This window comes from Haliotis cracherodii, unplaced genomic scaffold (genome assembly GCF_022045235.1).
Source record: "Haliotis cracherodii isolate W230 unplaced genomic scaffold, xgHalCrac1.p SCAF_8, whole genome shotgun sequence".
Taxonomy (NCBI): Eukaryota; Metazoa; Mollusca; class Gastropoda; order Lepetellida; family Haliotidae; genus Haliotis; species Haliotis cracherodii.
The window spans coordinates 28,707,720-28,734,622 of record NW_027266341.1 but is presented as its reverse complement, the minus strand read 5'-3'; the positions used below and the strand labels follow the sequence as shown (position 1 = coordinate 28,734,622).

Sequence of the window (26,903 nt, the reverse complement as noted above, 5' to 3'; positions counted from 1 at the left end):
TGCTCCTGATCAAAGCCATTTCATCCCAGTTACTCTTGTGCTAAAACAAAGAAGGACCTAAATATTTTCTATTTTGAAAAATGTGAAGCAACTTCATATAAATTATAAGAAAACAATGCCAATGTGAATATAATCCTTGCCATAAGACTCCCAAAATTAATAATTTGTTCTTTGGGTATTTTTTACAAAATGAAGAAATGAAGGTAGATTTATTTTTGCTGCTGAAATGTCAAAAAGATTTGAATGTCTTCTAATTATTTGAAATGACCTCAATGACAAATCAAACATACATTGTTGATTTGGGGCCACTTTTTCACTCTTCGCTTATTTCCAGATGATCGGTGATAAAAAAAATGCTAAAAAATATTTTTTTAAAGGAGAAAAAGGAGACAGTGATTGTGATGGAAAAATAATGAATGTGTCGCTGCCTAACAAGGTTGATAATACTATCTTTCAAACAAGTACTTGATTTCCACCTCCGTCATCTGTCATCTGTCATAAATATGTTTTTGTGCAGCACTTTTAGTATATTCCAGCAATAATGGCTTGGGATACCCAAAATGGGGTTCACACATTGTACCCATGTGAGGAATCAAACCCAGGCCTTGAGCGTGATGAACAAACGCATTAACCACTCAGCTGCCCCACCACCCCTATGTTATAGTGAACATATTCAATATCTACCTACACAAAATCTACATTCACATTTCCAATGTCTTCCCATCCCATTCAAATTTATTACTCTACCTTCCATTTTTATCTTGCACTAAGACAACAATGACACAGAGATGTTTCTAAAAAAGCAGATGGTAAACTTTGCTGGACTTCCACTGTTGACGTGTTTCTAAGCTTCCATCACTCACCCCCTGGTCGAATCAACAACTGTCACAGGTTTTGTTTTGACGAAGGTAACAGCATCTAAGTAATAACAGGAAATATCAGACCAATTTCTCCTAATGGCATAATTCAAGAAATCCAGGAATCACAGGAGTCTGATAGAATTCTTATTTCCATTTTCGTTGATTTTCTGAATTGTTTGCTCGGGGCAGAAATTCGGATGATCAGAGAGGGGGAAAATGAGAAAAAGCCGAGGAAACCACGCTTAACACGTTTATTGCAGCATTATTGAAGTGCGGCTAACAAACTGATTTAATAGCTTCTTTCTCTTCCTCTTAAGTATCTGTTTTGAGTCTTTGAAGATCAAAAGCAATTTAAATATTTATCAGCCTCTCTCTCAAAAGCATCTCATAAAACACAAAACTGACCGAATATTTACATCTGCATTATGATGTCCCATTACTCCTGTGAACGAAATGACTGTAGAACCGATCAGGAAGATTCAAATCCTGATCTTTAACAGTGTCAAAATATCTTATATGCATGTCGATATTATACCCCTCCTCGCTTATCACATGTAATCTCTATACTATGCCCTTGTGACGTTCGTGCTAAAACGTAACATACAGTTGTGATCAAATAACGCCATAAATTACAAGCACTCATGATGGGCTGAAGGATAAAACAATATCCGAATGAGATATTTTGATTTTATGCATTATGTTCTTCTGGCTAAATTATAGTCGAAAGCCGTGGGTTTCGAGCAAGTATCATCTTTGCGAGTGCGCGATTATGAATAGGGCATGGGTTAGGTGCACATCCATTGAGATTGCTTTCAATATCTCGTAGCCGGACGCAGCCAACTTGGTTATAGCATCCTTGGCAGAATTACATTTCCGTGTGAGTATAGATACCCATCGGATTGCGATTATAACAGCTAGCGGTCCCGTAGGACGCCACAATCAAATGATTGCTAGAGGCGGAGGTGAATTAAGGGAAAAACGTACAATATTACTCAGGATTGAGACCCTTAATCAAATTCTGCGAGAAAACTTAATCATAATTTCTCATTATTGAAGAACCCTCTGATGGTTTGTAAGAGGGGAACACAAGCTATTGTGTGTGGACGAAAGTCTTCTTATCATCATCGGGCTGGGCAGGAGACAGGAAGAATTAGATACATTTCTCAAATCCATCAGCATGCTTCGAAATCCAATAAGTTATTGGTCGCAGAATGGCGGCCCTTCTCCTGTGCTATCCCTCTGGACCTGTGATGGACTGCACAATGAGTGCTACGTCTTCTCACAACGACAGGTCCGCGCTCACCTCAGGCGGGAAGAAATAACATCGGAAATAATCCAGTTTACTTGCTCAGTGACGGTTCGAGATGCTAAATTGCCATCATGCAAAATATAAATCGTCAAATGTTTCCCCGTCAAATGAGGCTCAATATTCAATTACATATGGAGATTTTATCGACAATCTTCTTTATCTTCATCTCAAGAGAGGCTCAGAGAACACTTCAGTAAAATAAATTAGCAATTTAGGGATCTGTGAATGAGTAATGAAATAAGCATCTTATTAGACAGAAAGCTTAAACCTTTTCCAACAACAAATTCCACTAATTGTGAAAGTTGTCCTTTATTTGGGTTCAAGATCCCTACTTAGAAAATCAGCTCTGAGAATTAAATCATACATATTGCACATGTGTATATTAATCCATAGAGGAATAATCCAGTAATGAATTCTTGTTGTTAAGACGGAAGACAAACTCTCTCTGCTATCCCAACAGTTTTCTCTGGCTACCAATAGCTGTGACATTGCTGATACGCATTAAGCAATACCGTATTTGACGTAATAAGCACCCCGCTCTAAAAAGCGCTGACGGCGATATTTGCTAATATATTGGCTAGTGAACAATCCCAATTAGCACCTCTTCCGATTGATCAATGTACAAAAGACTTATTTATTCGCGTATAATACGCACTCATGTGTTATATGCACCCTTAATTATGGGCAATTAAATTCTGGAAAAATATATGTCATGTATAAACATTTCAGGCTGTCAGCATAAACCACGAAATTTATCTTTCAACTCTCTTTTTTTCACCAAAATAATATTCTATATCTAATATCCCCTATTTCTAATTTTGAGAGCGCCCTTGGCACTTATTACGTCGAATACGGTATTCACTCACTCACACCAGAACTTTTCTACCATAAGCTGTAACATGTTATGATGTAATAAAAGAGATTGTCTGGTCCAGACTCGATTATTTACAGACCGCCGTCATACAGCTGGAATATTGCTGAGTGCGGTGTTAAACAACAAACAATCAATCAATGTAATAAAAGACTGGTATCTACCAGCTGACTAGCCAAAACACAGGGATATTGGTCTTGGGGATCTGATAATTCACGGATAAAGCTGAGCCTGCACAATATGACAGTTGATACGTTGAACACTATTAGGATGAAAACAAAGCTGCAGAATATCTAATCTCAATTCTAAAAAGTTCAAAATCACTTAAAATGTCTTAACATTAAAATTAAAAATAAAATTGGAAGTCTTGGATACTTGGAAGTCTTCAAGGTTGAAGTCATGTTTATTCAAGAATTCTTTTGTTATTTCCGAGAAGCAAATGGCATGTGCCTGTTCAAAACACCACATTCAGCTTAAAACAATAATTGATTTTCAACAATTTTGTCATTTATCTAATTCGTTCTCTAAATCATTTAGCTCTCCTCAGTTCATTAACAAATGCATTGAATGTCTGATTTACTACTTAATAAAATGTGAAATGAATCTAAAACAAACCTTTACATTATCATTAAAATAACTGATATTAATGTTTTCTTAACAATCTTTACTTCATTTTCCCTAAAAAACAGTTATCACATTACTAGCAAAATAAATGACCTCTTTAATATACTGAGAGTAGTTGCATTTCCATCAATTTAAAAATACACATCAACGTCAAAATCGCATAACTTCATGCGGAAGAGCTCTTTTCATGAATGAAGGGATTTTTTAAAATTCACAATAAAAATATATCATAAAAAAACAACTTCAATTTGCCTCAAAATCAGGTTCATACGAAGGGGTATCTAGTAATGCAATGTTTGTAATGGCTGCCAATATTCTGATAAAACCACCAAAAAAAAGAAAGCTTAAAATGACAATCAAAGCAAGGAGGAAATGTTTTGAGCAAATCCCGATCCGAATAAAACCACTTGCAAAATGTGATTATCTCCTCTGATCCAATTACTCGAGAAAATTATATTCCCAGTCCAAAAAAGATTCCATCACCAAGATTTGATTGCATAAACAATTACATTGTATGTCATTAGAGCCTTGTGCAAAAATTGGACATGTATTTTGCTTTTCGTGTCGGACATTTACGAAATGAAATTGGCTACGATTTGTGGTCGTAGAACAAGAGAAAGAGAAATCAGTAATTGGTGCAACGTTTTCACAGCAGTCGCAGTAATCAGGGTAATTGCAAATGGTGGCCATGGAAGTGGGAAATTTAATCCAATCTTGGATTCATAAGGATTGATTCCTGTCTCGCAAAGTGAGATAGTCTATTTATCTGCTAAATTAGTATCCCTCGCTTGTTCCCCATTGTGGAGTGTTTGGGGAACGATCAGAAGAATTAGCTCATTATTATTGGCTGCGTTTAGTTTGAGGGGTGCGGGACAACTGGAGTGTGTGGAGAAGATCAACAACTTCAGCTGTGGTACCCATTTGTTGCCTTACTGTGGAATAACACTGAAGTAGGAAGACAGACACGATTGATAACAAGCTCCTCCATGGAGATGACTGCTGGTGTACGATGCAGTCTGTAATATTATGACGAATGAGTGAGTGAGTGAGTGAGTGAGTGAGTGAGTGATCAAATACAAAATCCCCCCACCAATATCAAATGGTCAGTTCTCTTACTACTTTATTGAAAGCCACAAGCAGGGTGCGGACAAACTAAGGACAATAACTAAAGTAATTCTGACATTGTAATTTACAATCAGTAGATCCTCACACAGCCAAGGGAGACAACTCTGTACAGCATATAAGCTGTATGTCATACACATGCTGGTTTTATATAGGGTATTATATCTCCAGGGTTTTAAATCTCCATTTTAACAATAGATGTACACTGTCCTTTCATGAAGTGGAAGCAAGCAGCAGTATCTCTTGTAGTTGACTTGTCGCCCACCGTCTCAAATACAACTTTGTGAAGATTCCGGGGTAGAATAGGTCTTCAGCAACCCATGCTTGCCGTTAATGGTGACTATGCTTGTTGTCAAAGGCGACTAACGGGATTGGGTGGTCAGGCTCGCTGACTTGGTTGATGCATGTCATCGTATCCCAATTGCGTGGAACGATGCTCATGATGTCAATCACTGGATTGTCTGGTCCAGACTCGATTATTTACAGACCACCGTCATATAGCTGGAATATTGCTGAGTGCGTGGTTAAACAACAAACCAACCAACCAACCAATCAACCAACCAACCAACCAACCAACCAGCCAACTCAAATACAACTGGCAACATCTAGTAGTATGACACCTTCCCTCTCCATGTCATAATACTCACAAAAACATCTTAACGCTAAAAGTCATACACATCGTCATAGTAAACTCCTTTACTGTGATTATACCGAGGGCTCTCACATACAAGGCACCATTTGAATGTCACTCTATGCTGATCACTTCAATTGAGTCATTGTGATCGGTTGTTGATTTCAAGCTCACAAGTGAGAAAAGTTTGTTAGTTTGTTTGTTTGTTTGTTGTTTAATGTTGCATTCAAGCCATATGACAGTCTGTCAATAATCAAGTCTGAAGCAGACAATCCATTTGTGATTTGAACACAGACCTTGTAAGGGTCAAGGTCTTAAGCCACAAGGTACTACTCATGTCTTTTTGGCAGTAGGTTTTGTGTTTGTTTGTTTGTTTGTTTGTTTGTTGTTCAATGCAGAACTCAGCAATATTACAGCTATATGACGACGGTCTGTAAATAAATGAGTCTGGACCCGACAATCGAGTGAATGACATCATGAGCATCGATCCAGGCTTTGAGATACAGTTACGTGCATCAACCAAGTCAGCTTGCTGCACCACTCGATCCCATTAGTCTCCTCTTACAAGTTAGTGATAAATTAGATGGATGTCCGACCATCTCAATAAGCTGGAGACATATAATACCCTGGATCGCTGAGGATGTCTCCACCAGTAAGTAAATGTTTATTACATCCAGTGTGTAGTTGGAGATGATTAAAAGGTCTGAAAACAGCATTGCTAATTAGCATGGATCACGTTACACAGGATTCTGTACAATGGCAGCAATCCTCCGAACATTTTCAACAGTCCTTTATGGAATCAATCAGATTACCAATTACTTTCTAATCAACTCAAACATGTGTCCTTTGAAATATAGCACCTTCTCATAGCTGATCTATACAGCTGAAAAGTCAGGCAAGCTTGTGACATTTACAGTAGAACTAGAACATTAAACAATTCTGGTCTTCATTCAAGGTAGTTTCACCCTCCTCTCGGCCCTGTTTCAGCATACATATCGCCAAATGGCCCTGTTTCAGCATACACATCATTAAAAGGCCCAGTTTCAGTGTATACATTGCTTAAGGGCCTTGTTTCAGCATACACATCATTAAAAGGCATAGCTTCAGTGTAGACATCGCTTAAGGCTCTGTTTCAGCATACACATCATCCAAAGGCCCAGTTTTCAGTGTAGACATCGCTAAAGTATCTGTTTCAGCATACACATCATCAAAAGGCCCAGTTTCATTGTAGACATCGCTAAAGGCTCTGTTTCAGCATACACATAATCAAAAGGCCCAGTTTCATTGTAGACATCGCTAAAGGCTCTGTTTCTGCATACACATCATCAAAAGGCCCAGTTTCATTGTAGACATCGCTAAAGGCTCTGTTTCAGCATACACATAATCAAAAGGCCCAGTTTCATTGTAGACATCGCTAAAGGCTCTGTTTCAGCATACTCATTGCAAAAAGGCCCTGTTTCAGCATACATATCATTAAAAAGCCCTCTTCCAGCATACAGTTATTTTCACAACATTAGCTCACTAAACTGTGATAATTTGTTACATGTTAAAGGTCCCCTTTGGGAAAATAAAAATTCACATTTTCCTGTATGTGTGCTTTATCATTATCATTATGTTCTCAAAGCCGTATTTGTTAAAGAATGCCCGTTGTAGCCGTCTGGCACCATGGTTCCTGGAATACCAGACAGTTTGATTGGGTCGCTCTCAGACTGCCTCCTTGTAATTGATTGGCTACCAACACTGTAGTCCACGATACACACACACCAGCCTACAGGCTCCACACCAATTGTGTGGTTCGGACTTTCTAGCCCTCCCTAATATGTCTGTACAGACCCCAGGAATTGTAATGAGCCTTTGATTCAAGAACTATTTGTTGGCCATTATTCCTCTGTATGTCAGTGGTAGGAGGGAAGGACCCTGTGGCTCCCAAACAGTATCTGCCGGTTTAGGCCAGTCCAGTACTGCCTTGCCTTAATGAAGAATATATCCTCAATTTTTATTTTGTTCTGCTAAACATGTTAAATGTATGATTCTCTTAACTTTTATTGAACATTTTCAAAAGCCTTTGGAGACAAATAAAAAAGAAAGGAGCTTATAGATACCAAGTGTTTAAATAAGGTACCAGGTATGCATAAATATCGAGGTACTAAATGAAGCAAATTTTTTCTTCAAAATTGACCACTATAGAGGCAGAAGGATTGTAACATCATAGAGGCAGAAGGATTGTAACACTATAAGGGAAGAAGGATTGTAACACTATAGAGGCAGAAGGACTGTAACATCATAGAGGCAGAAGGATTGTAACACTATAGAGGCAGAAGGACTGTAACATCATAGAGGCAGAAGGATTGTAACACTATAGAGGCAGAAGGATTGTAACATCATAGAGGCAGAAGGATTGTAACACTATAAGGGCAGAAGGATTGTAACACTATAAGGGCAGAAGGATTGTAACACTATAGAGACAGAAGGATTGTAACATCATAGAGGCAGAAGGATTGTAACACTATAAGGGCAGAAGGATTGTAACACTATAGAGGCAGAAGGATTGTAACATCATAGAGGCAGAAGGATTGTAACACTATAAGGGCAGAAGGATTGTAACACTATAGAGGCAGAAGGATTGTAACATCATAGAGGCAGAAGGATTATAACATAGAGGCAGAGGGATTGTAACACTATAGAGGCAGAAGGATTGTAACACTATAGAGGCAGAAGGATTTTATATTCTAGAGATAGGAGGGTCTAACTAAAACAAGTATGAAAAGTTTTGTTCCTGAACTGAAATAATCATGGACATGACATATTGCCAGATATCTCAGGCTTTGTCCCCAATTGTATATTTAGACAAATACAATACGTATACGCTTGGTATTTCCTACACACTGGTACTGAGACAAAGTTACACATCATACAATGCAAAAAGGCAATATTAATCCCCCCTAAACAAATTCCAGCGACAGTTAAAGATCCTCTAGATGTTATCACAAGTCTCGAGTATCAGGAATGTACGCTCCCCGATAAGACAAACACAAATTATACACTACGGCAAGTGTATCACTGTCTTCTGATTGGGCCAAGCTCTGGCAATATCCTCTATGTAACTATTTTCGCGTGATAGACTCTTCTTTGAAATGCGTGGTTCACAAACACTTTAACACCTGGCACACTTCTAAGTTACACAGAATTAAGATATACTAGATGCTTGCAAGGGGACATAACTCAGGCTGCGGTGACATCGTGTAAAGACAGACGGGTGGTTAGAGCACGGTGTGCTTGATAGATGGAGGAGAGAATTAATGCTGGCCATGAGACTGTGATCAGCTGCTTAACTCCGACCTTCAGCCACGATGAAGCACTGATAAGATCTTTAACTTATCTTGTCTGGGTATCAAAATGTGAAGTCACGCTTAACATCCGCACAATGGGCAGCATTGTTCTGGGCGGTGGTTGAGACCAATCACATGGCGTAAGAAATCACTGGCGTTGCGCCTAGCGGAACTGATAGGCCTTTTGTATGACAAATTGTCTGTAAATTGTCGCACACACAATCACACGTACTGAGAGAACAGGGCTGATGTTATCAGTGAGCTGAGGTTCTCTGTTGCATTTCAGCAGGTCGGGTGGACTGTCATTCCTGTTTTTTCATCCACTGTAACAATGATCTGCGACAATGTTCTGGAGAGAAGCTCTGGCATGGGTGCAGAAGAGCTACTCCCCGCCCCTCGAACACTCATTAATGTCTCTCTTCTGACACAGCCTACATTTAACTTCATTAACTAGCCAATATACTATGACCTTGAGAACATTACTTTTATATCTCTTTCATGAACAATATATTTATTTGGGCTCAAAAACTGTTTTAGTACCTCTTTAAGCTATCACAAACAAACTACACCCACCTTTTTGGGTTCTCCGTACTTGGATGTTCTTTTCAATAAAGAATAAACTAATCCATAAAACTATTCCTTCATCCACATGAAACTATTACTTCAATCCATAGGAAACTATTTCTTCAATCCACAAGACACCATTACTTCAAATCACAAAATAATCATTACTTCAATCCAAAAGAAATTATTATAACACTCCATAAGAAACAATTAACCCAACTATTACCAATGTTCACACAGGACACAAAACAGTCAAGACCAGCTCAAATAACATATCTACCATCAATCAGATTTGCACCAACGTCTATGAACCAATCCACAAGAAACTATTCCTTCAATCCATAAGAAACTATTCCTTCAATCCACAAGAAACTATTCCTTCAATCCACAAGAAACTAGAAACTATTCCTTCAGTCCACAAGAAACTATTCCTTCAGTCCACAAGAAACTATTCCTTCAATCCACAAGAAACTAGAAACTATTCCTTCAGTCCACAAGAAACTATTCCTTCAATCCACAAGAAACTATTTCTTCAATACACAAGAAACTAGAAACTATTCCTTCAATCCACAAGAAACTATTCCTTCAATCCACAAGAAACTATTTCTTCAATCCACAAGAAACTATTCCTTCAATCCAAAAGAAATTATTCCTACAATCCACAAGAAACTATGTTTTCAATCCATAAGAAACTATTCCTTCAATCCACAAGAAACTAGAAACTATTCCTTCAGTCCACAAGAAACTATTCCTTCAATCCACAAGAAACTATTTCTTCAATCCACAAGAAACTAGAAACTATTCCTTCAATCCACAAGAAACTATTCCTTCAATCCACAAGAAACTATTTCTTCAATCCACAAGAAACTTTTCCTTCAATCCGAAAGAAATTATTCCAACAATCCACAAGAAACTATGTTTTCAATCCATAAGAAACTATTCCTTCAATCCACAGGAAACTATGTTTTCAATCCATAAGAAACTATTCATTCAATCCACAAGAAACTAGAAACTATTCCTTCAGTCCACAAGAAACTATTCCTTCAATCCACAAGAAACTATTTCTTCAATCCACAAGAAACTAGAAACTATTCCTTCAGTCCACAAGAAACTATTCCTTTAATCCACAAGAAACTATTCCTTCAATCCACAAGAAACTAGAAACTATTCCTTCAATCCACAAGAAACTATTCCTTCAATACACAAGAAACTATTCCTTCAATCCACAAGAAACTATTCCTTCAATCCACAAGAAACTATGTTTTCAATCCATAAGAAACTATTCCTTCATTCCACAAGAAACTATTACTTTTCATTCTAATTTCTTTTCCCCCATGTTAAATATAGGGTATGGTTATCCATCAACAGTGTGAAAAACACACACTGGAATCCCTGTGATGTATGCCTTACATTCACCACAGCAGTTCAGTTGACAAGCAACTACAGTGATTACCCTTTGATTCACAGAAAGCTTCATATTTATTACCCACAGGCTTAGAAATAACCGAGGTCATAAATATCGCATGAGCACTATGGCAAATATCACCTCATGCACACCAGTGTATTGCTTATATCATCCGGATGGCATTGTTGGCGTTAGTAATGGAACGATACACCGATGCATCGCTGGATCATGATTTTTCACTCATCGCTAAAAGTATGGATCAGAGTCATACACTCAGTAAAAAATATCTTTTCTTCCCTTAAATGTCATAATAACATACTAACTGTTACACCAAGTATTAATTAGCAGCGAAAATTAGTAATGAAAACATTAACTATTTCCATTCATTGCGCCATACTTGACACTGCCAACTGTAAATCGTTAGTGTGTCAGGTATTTGGTCATCTCGTAGATAAAAAGATGGTTTACATACCACAGATAAGATAACTTTTTGAGCAATTGAGTTTTTACGCTAGGGTTTCTATTTTAATTGGGTTATTACATTTTTCATTGGGTAACCAATATTTTTTTACTCATGTATTCATCAATCTATTGGGTTTTTCACCAAATTAGTCAACATTTTAAGATTTAAAAAGAAATGAAATAATGTTTTAGATGTGTGTAGTTCTAAATAAATAGGCTTGACCCGGAAAGTAAATTAGCTTGTAATTGTGTTTTGGAAATTAGCTCCACTTTCGCATGCTGAACTGAAAAAGCTTCATTGGGAATTTACACAAACTGTTTTTATTCATTTGATTTTTTCATTTAATGCATGCGTTTTTGTGTACAAGTTTATTGTAAGTAATTGGGTTTTGAATATTTTTTGGGTGGTATTTTCGGCAAATACGCTGCTTATCTGTAGCTTTGGTACATGCATGTAGCGTCATACATATCGGATCGCACATGTATCGTCACAGCCCTCCTTGGCTTCATTTGAATCTTATTGTGACATAAGGATGAAAGACGTCACAAAAGAAACGTCACAGCTAAAGATTGTTGACGTCATTCAACAATTGTTGTTTTCTAAGACGGCTGTAGTGATCAGTGCTCAAAAGATTCAGAAACAAGAAAACAGTGTCATCACTATCCCCCACACTAAAATTTTGTTTGTTAAGATAGTAGTGAATCTAAACTATACAAAAGAGCCTTATGAGGAGATGGGCACTTGAGCCGCTTTATGTCATCAGAATAAATGATTCAATGAGAAATTAATACACACAAAATACCCCTTCTCTTGAAAAAATAACTTAGTCTTGATAGGTATCTCTTAGATAAGCTAACTTCAGCAGTTTCTGAGAAAACTTGTCCCCATTGCAGACACTACAAAGTACTAAGTTAAATAACATGAATCAAGGGCCATAACTCTGTAAAATTACAATTTACGGGACCAATTTTCAAACTCAGTCTTGACAAGTATCACCTAGATAGGCTTGCAAACTTTCCTTCGAGTAAATTCAGTAGTTTCTGAGAAAACTTGTCCCCATTTCACACAGTATGCACCAAGTTGAAAAGCACGGAGCAAGGGCCATAACTCTGTAAACAATGAATTTACGAAGCCAATTTTCGAACTCATTTAAGATCATGACCAGTAACATCAGAGTGTAAAAATTCATTTCTCTGACCTAAAAAGATTTTGAGAAAATCTGTCCCCTTTGAGAAGCGGACAGGCCGATGGACGGAAGAACACTTTCCCTACATCCCCCGCCCAGCTTTGTGGTGAGGGATAATAATGGGCAAGGACGTATGTACGTCTTTACAATGGGTAATAAAGAAATTATTACACCTGCATGTGCATCACACTGATTTTACGAAACCCGCGTAAGAATTCATGTATTACCCTCGCCATCGCTTAGAAATACAAGAATTGAGACACTTGTTTTATAAAATATGTATGACACACATGCAAGTGTAATAATTTCAATACATGCCATGCGCCATGTGATCCTGATATTCTTTGGTATTGCTGCCATATTGCTGCGACCAATAGTGTACATTCACTCACTCACTCAGTGGATATGCAAATTTTTTGTGTTTTCTCCAAAGGCCTCTGATTGAAATTGTTATGGTGTGTAGTTCTTGAATGTTGACGTATGGTAATCAAAAAAAGGTTTTACAATTTTTTTAAAGCCCTTTCATCCTGACATTATAGAATCCTTCAGGTGCACGCTGTATCAGATCTCACACAATATCAAATTCAGACTCTCACTCTGACACGTTCTGCGTCAAATGATATTGACATTTATTGAATCTACCCCGTGGTTAGAACTGGCCCCCTGCAACCTTAGCCGGTCGTAAGAGGCGACTTAATGGATCTGGGAGTTAGGCTCAGTGACTTGGGTGATTGCGTGTCATTGTAACCCAACACAGTGGATAAAGGCTCATAATATCAATCACTAGATTGACAAGCAGCTGTCATATAGCTGGAATATTGCTGAGTACAGCGAAAAAGCAAACCAAATTAAAAAAAGAAACCCTCTAAATTGTAAGAAGCATTTCATCAAAATGACTTAAAATACACATGTCCCAAGACGGCTTCGTTTCCTTAATATCCGCACTCGCTGACTTCCTGATAGTGTGTGTCTCACCTGACTGAGGTATGTTAACGAGATTTACCTGGTGGCTCTACCACACAGCTACTTGTAACAAAATGCCTCGGAATTTCAGCCAGGTTCCATTCAGCTGCATTACGATCCACACAAAGTCAGGACATAATCTAATTAATCTTGCCATGGCACTAAAGAGTGATGGCCTCCAGATGAGGGAATAACACACACCTCCTGTGTTACCTGACCAAGCCCATGAGAACTAATCACTACTTACCTGTGCAAACACATCGGACAGCCCTAGGGCACCAGCAATCAAAATATTGGCATATCATATTAACATGATTTGTGGGTACAGGTTCCAATCCAATCACCACGAGATATACACTGAGCTGTGGAGATACATCAGGTCTTATTGCCTCACTGCAGAACAATGGCTGCTTCACTTGTGAGCTATTTATTAGTTTCAACTGATACAGAATACAAAGTAGACACAATTGATGGATAACAACTTCTTTATTTTAGTGTAATGGTGACGTTTTGGTATAGATCCTTATACTGTTGTCAATCAAGGCTCGACAATGAATATTTAGCCCTATTCCAGAAATATCACGACAGGGACACCAAAAATGGGCTTCACACATTGTACCCATGTGGGGAATCAAACCCAATGCTTTAACTACTTGGCTACCCCACCACCCTGGTGAGTGAGTGAGTGAGTGGGTGAGTGGGTGAGTGAGTGGGTGAGTGGGTGGGTGAGTGGGTGAGTGGGTGAGTGAGTGAGTGAGTGGGTGAGTGGGTGGGTGAGTGGGTGAGTGGGTGAGTGAGTGAGTGAGTGGGTGAGTGGGTGGGTGAGTGGGTGAGTGGGTGAGTGAGTGAGTGAGTGAGTGAGTGGGTGAGTGAGTGAGTGGGTGGGTGAGTGGGTGGGTGAGTGAGTGAGTGAGTGAGTGGGTGGGTGGGTGAGTGAGTGAGTGAGTGAGTGAGTGAGTGAGTGAGTGAGTGAGTGAGTGAGTGAGTGAGTGGGTGGGTGGGTGGGTGAGTGAGTGAGTGAGTGAGTGAGTGAGTGAGTGAGTGAGCCACTTTTAACAATATTCCAGCAATATCATGGTGGGGGACACCAGAAATGGGCTGCACACATTGTTCCCATGTAAGGAATCAAACCCGTGTCTTCAGCGTGACAAGCAAACGCTTTAACCACTAGGCTACCCCACCGCCCTGCTGAATAATGAACATGGTACTGAATATATATGGTAGGTGGAAAATTGACAGTAACAACTGCATACATGAGAGAGATTAACATGAGTAGATTAAACAATAACAACAGAAGGTTAAAACTCTAACACCATGATGGACAGAGAACATAGGATGAGTGAGTGAGTGAGTTGGGTTTAACGATGCTTTTAACAGTATTCCAGTTATATCACGGCATGTCAGCTTAATGTGGGAGGAAAGCCCGAAGTGGAGCAGGCCTCCGATGTTTACCAATTTGGTGAAACCCACGAGCCCGGGTATGGTGCTGACAAACCTAGTTCCATAATCGGGGCGAAGCAGGATTCGAACCCACAATGAAAGGTTTCTGCGGGACGCAACTCTGCAACTCTGCACAGCGAATCACGGCGCCTTAGACGAGGATGAGGAAGACATGAGACAAGAAGCAATGAAACAGGACTAAGCATACATAGGTACAACAGTATAAGGATCTATACCGACCATCTACATTAAAGTAAAATAAAGAAGTTGTTATCCATAAATTGTGTCTACTTCGCCATATGTCAACTTCTAAGTAATGCCTATCAAACAATTGATAGAGACTACATAGAGATCTAATCCATGTGTCTTTTGCAGTCTTTGGGTATCTACTCCCTTCTTTTCAATCTAATTGGGTATTTGTATTTTTCACTGAGTAACCCATATTTTCACACCCTTAAATTTGATCAGTTTGGTATTTTTTAATCAACGTTTTGTTTCAAAGCTAAAACTTCAGTACAGTATCAAGAACAATATTATACTGCAAACAGCATCACGAGTCATTATTAAAACAGTAAGTTACAGATCTCTCCCGCTCCCCCCCCGCGACATGAATTTGAGCACTCAACCATTATTTCAACTAAATAGGTTATTATGTGACGAGACTAGAACTCCTAACACCAATCTAGATCTGATGACTAGCGAGCAATAGTTTGTTTTTGTTTGTTTGTTGTTTAACGTCAAACTCAACAGTATTCCAGCTATATGACAGCAGTCTGTATGATAATCAAGTCTGGACCAGACAATCTAGTGATTGACATCATGAGCATCAATCCACGCCATTGGGATACCAACCAAGTCAACGAGCCCCACCACCTGATCCCATTAGTCATCTCTTACGACAAGCAAGAAAGAGGTAGCGCTTCAATGTACTGGACACGTTGAAAATACAAATAGTCGGTACACACGTTGAAAATACAAATAGTCGGTACACACGTTGAAAATACAAATAGTCGGTACACACGTTGAAAATACAAATAGTCGGTACACACGTTGAAAATACAAATAGTCAGTACACACGTTGAAAATACAAATAGTCAGTACACACGTTGAAAATACAAATAGTCGGTACACACGTTGAAAATACAAATGGTCGGTACACAAGTTGAAAATACAAATAGTTGGTAAACATGTTAAATATACAAATATTGGGTATCTACGTATGGGATTGTTAACCTGTTGGGTTCTGGTAAATTATCATGCATTTTGTTGGAGTGCCCCATGAGCTACTCCCAAGACACCCTTCCCTACTCCACGAAGTACACCCCTATCCCCCCCTCCCCTCCCCATGACATCTCCATCCCCACCAAAACTCCAACCTCCACACACCTTTACCTCCAAACAATTTCTTCACAAATGGAGAACAACCTCATCCCGAAAGGACACACTTTAAATACCGCAACAAATAGTTGGATTCTCCAGTCTTGATGGATGAGGCATTAAAAAATGCAACTGAATATTTCTTGTAGGGATTAAAATAAATCTGACAAACTGTGCTTCACTTTTACCAGTTTTTGTCATGTGCATGCAATCGGGATGCGATGACATGCATCAACCACGTCAGCGAGCCTGACCACCAGCCTCCCTTACAACAAGCACAGTCGCCTTTTACGGCAAGCATGGGTTGCTGAAGACCTATTCTACCCGGATCTTCATGGGTTTTTTCTGTGTTATACACAGTGAGACAAAACACTGGTCAGCCACTGGTCAGCCACTGGTCAGCCACCGCCTGATATCCCCACGCAGGCGGTATACACGTCAATACAGGCTAGTTCTACATTTAAGACAAAGCTGGCACGCCAGACAGGGGCCGATAAAATTCCATCAAACTGATTGATTCTGTAAGCATATGCACTTTCCAACTCTCATAAAGCTGTCCTGATATTCCCTCTGCTGCTGCCAAAACTACGGGGAAATCATGGTGAGTTCTGCCTACACTGATAAATTGGCACCATCAACTTCTGAATAATGGGACGAGGCTTAATACACAAATAAGCGAGGAACTGTTGGCCGAAGACATTTAAATTCAAATCACAAATAAAATAGTTCCATTTGCTGTCAAATTTCCGCGTAATGTAGATGTGGGAATGTGGGTGATTTCAGTTGAAGGGAACTACAGGGAACTTGTTAAAAAATTGAAATATTTTTTTCTGTTTAGTCTGGAGCATGTACTCAGTATGTACGAAAGACGAGTCTGGTTCTATGGACCAGCCCATGCAGAGCACAATCCCTAAAACCAGCAAGTGATGGAAAAAGTCGCGTGCAATCACATTTAAACCTCTAGGGCAGAAGAGGTATTGATTGCATTTATTTTCGACTCGTACAATTTGTCGATAGAGGTTTTTAGTTACATCCAAGTCTCACCCTCCATTTTTGCGACCATAATTTTTTCCTATCAAGAATCGGAGGCTGAATAAGCACTTAAAAATCAGCAAATAAAGCCCAATACACGCACCGTAAAAAACACACTCATAATTCTAATTGTCCCAAACATTAGCCGTACAAATTCAAACACTGAAAAACAGTTATTACCCAGCATGCAGTATGTATCAAGTTAGACACATCTGCAAATATTCTAAATTTGATTTAGTGATGGAGATGATGTTCGACTGTATCGTGCATCCTCGAGGCTGCGGCTAATTGTCTTCAATTACTTGGCTGGATGCACAGCAAACAATACGTTGTGTTTCAAAAGAGCAATTCCTCGGGGGGATATTATATTTTATCTCTTTCTGTCGCCCTCAGACGTTTTTATCCACTTCTTTTAAATTCAAAAGCCTGTGAATACTGGGTAATTATTACACAGCTGTTCTGTTAAAGTCATAGGTCAAGTGATCGCCAAAAATAACGACACATAATAGATTTTCATGACGAGGATAATTGTGTATCGGGTTCTCTTCTCTTCTGAATCTTCCTGGATCTTAAATCAATTAAATATGGGAAATATGATACCAAACTTGAGACTTTGGAGATTGATGGCTGTCAAACCGGTGACACCAAAAAACGTGTCACAAAGTAAATTTATGTCTGGTTAATGATAGTTATTTAGTAAAATTAGATCATATTTTAGGAAGTGTTAAAATATGATAATTAATGATGATTTTTAAAAATAGATTGTTCTCTTGTTAATTATTTTAGAGTTAGAATTTCAACATTGGGAAGGGGACACTGACTGGGCTTGTTAATTATTTCACAGATTAAATTTCAGTATTTGGGAAAATCTCTTGACATATTTTGTTGCATAGAAACAAAGGATTCGGACTCATTAGGTGGGTGATGTCACTGCATATTGATATTGATGTATCGGCCATTTTTTTATCTGTATTGATACAAATTTCCAAATATCAATGTTCAAATAATAATTCTCTGCCACAGAAACAGTTACTTATAATAAGACTACCATGGTTATGATTGGCCAAGAGAAGGCAGAAAATTCAATTCTTAACATGTAATGGATTAGCCAAGATCATATTTAGTATTTAATTGCAAATCTAAAGAGGTAATTTTTATCTATACACATACATAATGTTATATTTTGTTTTTTTGTTTAACACAGCACTCAGCAATATTGCAGCTATATGGCGGCGGTCTGTTAATAATCAAGTCTGGACCAGATAATTCAGTGACTTAAACAGGGGTCCGGAAACCGTCATATGTGCCGGACATGTCCGATTGGGAATCTCAAATGTCCGGTTTAAAATATTGGTTACCGAACATTTAAATTTTTCTGTCCGGACATTTTAAAAAGTATTGTCCGGACATTCTTAAATTTTGACCGGACATGATCAACAGTTAGGACTGAGCAGTTTCTGTCTACAGTTGTAACACAATGAAGATTATCTACACTGACAAGCTTTGTTTCTTTGATTGCTGTAAATACATCGTACCTACATGATAGTCCAATCGGTCAATCACTGTAATAGGCAACAAACTGAGTTGACACTGATTGATCAAGGATTAATTACTGAGAACATCTTTAATTTGAGTGAAAGGTGTTTACAACTGTACTTAAATACCTTGCATCATCGATGTACCTCATTATCCTTACAATGCTACGATACGCAACCTCAGACAAGTAGCGAAAGCGTGACGACAGCCAGTCGACCGATGCAGATCAGTCGAGCGGATCTGCCAAACCCTTAAAGTCTGGACGATCATTTGTAAGTCGTGGCAAACGACTTTCACTTGGTTGACATACAATGAGGATTTGCAGATTTTATTGTTTTCAGTAGCTAGTCGTATATTGAATCTTGTTTGAACGCCACTTTGCTTTCTGTGACGATCGATATCATTTTTTTTATGGTCAATAATTAAGTACAGATGAAAAAAGTATTCAAATAACTATTGCTATCAACGATATTTTAGTATTTGTGATTATATTATCTGTCTTGTTTTTAAATAATCTTTGGTTTAAAAAAACCCTTTTCCCGTGACGTCACGTGATAACCAAATATGGTATAATAGTCTCGATCCAAAAGTTACAACGCGTACACTTGAGCAGACTCATGAATATAACTCATGAATATTAATTAGACCATTCACTACGTTAACAGATCATTATTATAACAGAAACAAACGTATGTTTTCCATGTATATCTAAAATGATATTATTTGTTATTAATTGTCCGGTGAATTAACAATCTAAATTGAAACAATTCATAATTCATCATATTATGAATACGTAACAACTTGTAATGTGTGTGAAAAGTCGTCCTAAAATATGCTATTTGAAGGGTGTGTAGCCTAAATGCAAATGTCCGATTGGGATTTTAAATTTTCCGGACCCCTGGACTTAAATGATGAACACGCAATTGGGATATGATGACATGCATCGCAAGCCTGACCACCCAATCCCGTTAGTCGCATCTCAGGACAGGCACAGTCGCCTTTTACGGCAAGCATGGGTTGCTGAAGACCTATTCTACCCTGGATCTTAACGGGACCAAAACATTTTATCTTCCTATTAATCAAACACTGATATATCGTGATACTTCTGTCAATATATCCATACGTAAAATGTTCAATATGCAATCTGTCAGCTATAACTGAGCTTATATCTTATAAAGATATTTAATAACAAACAAGATCATGTGACATTTGCAGCACAATTACTACAACATCAAAATCTATCACACTTGAGTGAGTGAGTGAGTGAGTGAGTGAGTGAGTGAGTGAGTGAGTGAGTGAGTGAGTGAGTGAGTGAGTTGGGTTTACCGCTGCTTTTAACAGTATTCCAGTTATATCATGGCGTGTCAGCTTTATGTGGGAGGAAAGCCTGAAGTGATGCAGGTCTGAGAGGTTTGCCACTTCAGTGAAACCCATGAGCACCGTTGTGGTGCTGACAAACCTAGAAACATAATCGGGGCGAACCGGAATTCGAACCAACAATCATAAGTATCTGGCGTGCCCAAGGGACGCAACTCTGCACAGCCAATATTCGGTCCCTTTGACGACTGGACACCCCGAGCCCCCCATCACACTTGAAGTTAAGCCCCCTATCCACTTGAGCCCCCTATCCCCCTTTTTATGTAGCAACATTTTCGATTATTTGTTATACAGTTGTCTGTATTCCCATTATATCATGGCAGTCAGTCTGGACCAGACAATCCCGCTATTATAAGCAATGATCCATGCTGTCGGAATACGATGACACACATGATCAACAAAGTCAGACCACCTGATCCAGTAAGTCGCCTTTTACATTCAGCATATTTTCTCGGAGGCAATTCTACCTTGAATCACCATGTAATAATGTCGCAATCGAGGCTAGATATTAACATATGATAATAGCCACTCCAAAACTCTACCCTTACACCAAGTCTCCTTCAATACCTAACAAGGTTTCTCAAAATATCAACAAATCTTTCCTCAGCATGTTAATGTGATTGAACAGTATCATGTGTCATAGTAACAAATTCAATTAACAATGTAATCCCAAATCCTAGTTCCACAGCCTTCCCAAATTACTGTTCTCAAGAGTCAGATGCTCGGACACAATTGAGCTTTCTACGTCCATCAGATAAGTCTGTGAAGGATAACAAGTGATTCCCATGTCATATAAAGGTTATGTTTCTTGAGATTAATGAAAAATAATAATAATAAAAAGGTGGGTACTTATATTGCACTAGTCTCCATACAGACGGTGCATGCTCAAAGCGCCAGCCTCTATATAACTTGGTGCATGTTCAAAGAGCTAACATTATTGGATCAGTGTGCACTTGATTTTCATTCTCAGCTCCTTGGGGAAAATACAACCCAAGCTGCCTTGTCAGGCATTATGAGGTAAACAGTCACATTTCCATCTCATCCCACCGGGTACCCGTCTACAGCATGGTGAACAGAGGCACATTTCGGAGAAGTCACTTACCTAAGGAGACACGGACTGTGCTACATATGCTTCAGTGTGAGGCAGGACCGTAGTCCTAGAAACTGTCAGGAGTCCCCCTGCCAAAACGCGGTCACCCATCCAACAACTCTCCGAGACTGACATCACTTAACTTTACCTGACCTGTGACCTGTGCACAGGACCATGTGCCAACACCTGATTATCATGATTATCACTGATTATTTCTAAATAATTATCAAACAATTATGATATGTTTATACATCCACAAAATGAGGGAAAAGTAGGCAGGACAAAATGGATGACTTTAGTACCTTTTCACTCGGGACCAGCGAAGATCCAGGTTAAAATATATCTTCTTATGCTTGTGGTAAGAGGGGACTAACGGGATTGGGTGGTCTGGCTTGTTGACTTGGTTGATGCATGTCATCGTATCCCAATGGTGTGGATCGATGCTCTTGATGTCAATAACTGGATTGTCAATTATTTAGAGGCCGCCATCATATAGCTGTAATATGTACAGTTTCAATTTCTTCACATAATTCATGATTTACACCCCATATTTCTGCCCCATAAAGTAAAATTGGCCTTATCTTTGTGTCCAACATTTTGAAAAATAAATGAAATTGTATGGTTTAAGTACTGACAAACATTTTAAAAACAGCATATAGAATCTTCTTAGTTTGCAAGGAGGCATCTTTTACATGTTTCGACCATGATAGAGACTTAGTAAACGTTAATCCTAAGTACACATGTATATATATGAAGGTACACACACAAGTGGTTGTCCATCATACTTCCATTTCTCCTGCTTAGAAAAAATTCCCCATTCTTAAAAACAATGACCTTGGTCTCATCCAAATTAACACACAAATGGTAATTATTACAAAAAATGATTTTAAAGCATCGATGCGTCTTTTTGCCCATAAACTGTATCAGAAATCAAGACAACATCTTCTGCAAATAACAAATAACAATAAAGACAACTGTACAAGTTCAGAAAAGAACTGGATACCTGGTCTGCAGGAGGCCTCTACTTCATTTGCTCATTCAATAATAAAAAATATGAACAATAGCGAACTTAAGATACAGCCTTGTCTTAGCCCCATAGGACACTCAAAAGCATGGGAAATAGTTTTATTAGCCCTAACACTATATATACTTTGATAGGGAAATTTCTTTTTAAGTATTATGCAGTCATATTGGTTTGACTTGCTTCAGGAGCAGGGGGCATAGGTGGCCAAGTCGTCAAAGGCACTGCAATTTTCTGTGCGGAGTTGTGTCCCTTGCGCATGCCAGAAACCTGTGATTGTAGGTTTGCAAAGAACAATGAAGAACGGAGTGTGGTTTATTTCACGATAAAACATTATTCTATTAAGACGTCATTTCTGGAGACTCTCACATGCGCTCGAAACATCATGACGTCGTATATTGGATGACTTAGTTTTGAGAGTGAGTGAGCGAATATGGTTTTACGCCGCTTTTAGCAATATTCCAGCAATATCACACCGGGGGACACCAGAAATGGGCTTCACACATTGTACCCATGTCGGCAATCAAACCTAGGTCTTCGGCGTGACGAGCAAACGCTTAAACCACAAGGCTACCCGACCACCCTAGTTTTGAGAGGGGAGTGTCTTTTTAGTTGTTCCCCATTGATGTAGCTCGGCAACACAGATAAACATGATGGCCGAACGATCCCATCCCAAACAGGGAGAGACATGACAATCGTCATTGGGAGAAACGGTATAGGTAATCGACGTGAGGATTGTGAGAATATGCAGGAAATACCCACCTGTGCATAAAATGACCTGTCCAACATTGAAGAGGTTGGATTTTAGTCAGGGAGTCATATCATTATTAAAATACAGGAAATATTTTTAAAGCTTGCACCCCTTATGGTTTAATCTCTCTGCAGTGTTTTATTGTACGATAAACAACCCCCACTTGTCCGATATTTCTTATAGTACATGTATCTCATATTTATGTCTATATATATTTTTAATACAAACATGGGTTTCTAGGGGTTATATGCTCCAGAATCCCAATGGATGCCAAGGACAGGATTGGGGATGACCATGTTGACCGGCAGATTCCTCCTCACTCACCTCGACCCCTCTCTGTGTCCTTGATGATGCTGTGGTAGTCTTCCTCTGACTCCTTGCTTGCCTCCTCTGCACTGGACAGACAGCTCGAGGTTGCAATTGGTCGCCATGACAACCAGTTTGGAGTTTTCTTCAAGAGAGAGTTGTTCACTGGAAAAAGAAAATTGAAATGACATTACCTGCATATGTCCAGAAAGTAACGAAACATGAGCTCTGGGGATGAAACAATACAGGCTGGTCATGATAGGATACATATCACAATCCATGGGTCACGATACGTTACTCATATATATGTCACATTGCGTAGGAACTTCTTGATTATAACTATTTCAGGGCAGGCTGAAAAGGAAAAGTTAGCTGTAAATGTGGAGTAAATATGTTCCCACAAATCATCTGTATTGGTGCAATTGATATACCAGGAACTTTGTACCCGTGGAATTCCCCCCCCTCCCCCCCCCCAATATAATGTTTCATAGGAGTGAGTGAGTGAGTTTGGCGGGGTACACCAGAAATGGGCTTCACGCATTGTACCCATGTCGGGATTTAAACCCAGATCTTCAGTGTGACGAGCAAACGCTTTAACAACTAGGCTACCCAACTGCCCCCTGTTCCACAGGAACAAAACTCCTGGTATATCGCTTCCACTGTAACAAAAGTTCACAGGGAACATATTTACGATCACATCGTCACACGATCATATTGGCTATTTTAAGTAGTAACACAAATTACAACACACTTTGCAATATTTGAGTGACGAACCGTTGGAGGATCATTAAACGAGTAGTAAGTAATTTATTTTAGCAAGTGTATGGTCTTGTATCGACACGGTAAATAATGTATCGTATATCACATCATTGTATGAAAAGTCAAAATGCATCGTTTGATCCCTAATCATGCTAATGAGATCTATAACTTGTGCAACTGCAAGTAGTCAGAAAACTTTGACGCAGACAAACATGAATAACACCATGGTGTCACATGGTCCGGTGCACGGGTTACAGAATAGACAAAGCTATGAGGAGAGTACTAGAATTGGTGACCATGTTTGGCAAGTGATGACTGAGAGTTTCCACGGCTTGGGACCAACCCCACACTGAAGCACATGTAGCACATGTGATGTCTCTGTAGGCAGTTAACTGTTCACCAATCAGTGAATGAGTTTACGGTAGGACAAGATGGTACAGTGATTGTTAACCTTCTAGTGCCTCAAAGGGTTGGGTTGTATACTTGCAAGGGAGCTGAGAAAGATCGTGTGCACAGTGATCCATTGACTGGTGTCATAAAGGTGTCAGTGCATTGTGCATGCTTCAAAGGACGGACTATAGTGCATCTATTTATTGTTATTATTGTTATTTTCACTATTTAATGGCTCCATGTCCATAACTTCGGTCACATCATCGGTCATCAATACATCCAGTCACAAACGTAATATGTACTGAATCCCGATATGTACGCGCTGTACCTAAAACCCACACGATGTCCTCTAAACTCACATCTATTAGAACCTGTTAACATTCATTTCCACAAGTTTCCACAAGTGAGTAAGTATTATGGGTTTAATGCTGCTTTGAACAGTATTCCAGTTATATCACAGCCTGTCAGATTAATGTGGGAGGAAAGCCCGAACTGATGCAGGCCTCAGACGTTTACCACTTAGGTGAAACCCACGAGCTGACAAACCTACAAACATCATTGGGTCGAACCGGGATTCGAACCCATGATCAAAGGTTTCTGGTGCGCCCAATGGGGACAACTCTGCAGTGAATGAAACCCATGAGCATGACAAGCCAAGACATATAATCAGGGCGAACCGGGATTCAAATCCACGATCATAGGTGTCTCTGCACAGCGAATAAACAACCCTTAAGAGGACGGTAAAGATTACTCTGTTCCATCCTCCCAGGGATCCTGGGGTAGAATTTGTTCCCAGTAACCTACGCTTGTTGAAAGTTTTGACATGGATCTGGTGGTAAGGCTCTGTGACTTGGCTGATTGCGGACATAAATGGCATGGTGTTTTCAGTCCTCGGTTTACCTGGGCCCCGTTCCACCAAGCGATCTTAGGGCTAAGTTGATTGTAACTCACAAAGTATGCGATCTTAAATTTTTGTTACGATCAGCCGCCCGTTCCACAAAGCAATCTTAACTAAGAGAGTTGTAAGCTAAGATCAAAATGCTAAGTTGCTATGGACCAACTTAGGATTGCTAAAATTGATCTTAAATATTGTACCATAACAACATAGATGGCGACTTTTATTATGGTGTGCAAGGAAATGCGTCGTCTGCTAAACATGACCAAGGGAGGCCACTCTAAGGGAAACTTTCGTATCTCCATGGCTGAAGATTCTGATCTTTGTTAAGATTGGCTACTTGTAAAGTTACAATCACCCTAACATCGCTTTATGGAACGCTTGTAAACTTTAGCTAAGACAATTTTAAAATCGACATAAGTCTCTAGGATTGATTGTAGTTACGATCGCTTTGTCTAGACTTGATATTTTACAGGCCATCAATGAGTCTGCTGTGATATAGCTGGAATATTACTGACTGCTACATTAAAGAGCATATTCACTCACCCACACCATGCCATGAACATGAACCACACACACACAGGAGCATGTAACTAATAATATTTTATACCAACAAACTCACAGACAAGGCCTTCACATGTGAGTATATGGTATAGAATATTAGTTACATGGTCCTGAGCTATACACAATATATGTACACACAGAACATGCGTTAAATATCATGAAAAATAGTTGTGACGTATACTACAGTATATTTTTACTGGATATACAAGAGTTCTGAAGCCAATGTTAGGCTGCACTATTCCAAGTTTTACCTAATAATAGTAATATGATTACATGTGGTCTTGTCACATTGCTGGTCCTCTAAAGAAGCTGGTGATACTGAAGTGATATTCGGCTGCTTCGTTTACAAGTATACACTATGCAATCTGTTATCTACGTCTGCAATACACCATACCATCCAAGGACAAGATGAGAATCAAAATATACTGATTTTAATGTGTTTCATCATGTTTTGGTCGATACACAGTAAATCTGATGACATTTTAACGGTTGAAACTGTCATACCTGTGCAGATATGTTTTTTTCGTGTTGTTTGCCTTAACTGCTGACCAAACAGCCTCACGGTGCTGTGGCGACAGTGTTTTAACGCCAAGATCGACCGAGTTTGCCGATACACACATGATCTTATGGAGGCTGCCATGTTGGAAAGGTCAAATGCTTCCAGCCAATCACCGACAGCGACACAACTCGGCTCGTCCAAGCAGCGGTGGTTATTTTAGCTCAAAACATTTGCGTCACGTGATTTACCATACTTGCTCTTTTACAGTGGAAGTTATGACTAAACCAAACATATATTTATCTTATTGTTTTGTCCTAGATTTAGTCTTTGGGTTATTATTGGAAATATGCAGTTACATTCATTTTTTATTTATCCAGAAACCCACTTTGCTAAGAAAACGAGTAATACATAAAGAGGGTAGTTCGGGTATCTTTTTAAATACTGTTACGTCATCGAGTGACCTGACTAAATCGATAAATTGTGTCGCAGCCACGGGCGAAATGTATTTTTTTCAGGTCATGTGAACATTTCAGGAATTA

At 39.1% G+C, this 26,903-nt stretch overlaps 1 protein-coding gene across 1 annotated transcript in view; it reads right to left on the bottom strand.

Moving 5' to 3' along the window:
* Positions 1-26,514, bottom strand: part of LOC139449656 (heat shock protein 75 kDa, mitochondrial-like) — a 97,863-nt gene extending 71,349 nt beyond the window's left edge. The window contains exons 1-2 of the mRNA XM_071231137.1: positions 26,370-26,514; positions 23,276-23,422 (exon numbers count right to left, since the gene is read on the bottom strand). Coding sequence (XP_071087238.1) covers positions 23,276-23,422; positions 26,370-26,505 — 283 coding nt within the window. The 5' untranslated portion in view covers positions 26,506-26,514. The remainder of the gene's footprint in view (positions 1-23,275; positions 23,423-26,369) is intronic.
* Between the last annotated feature and the right edge of the window lie 389 nt (positions 26,515-26,903).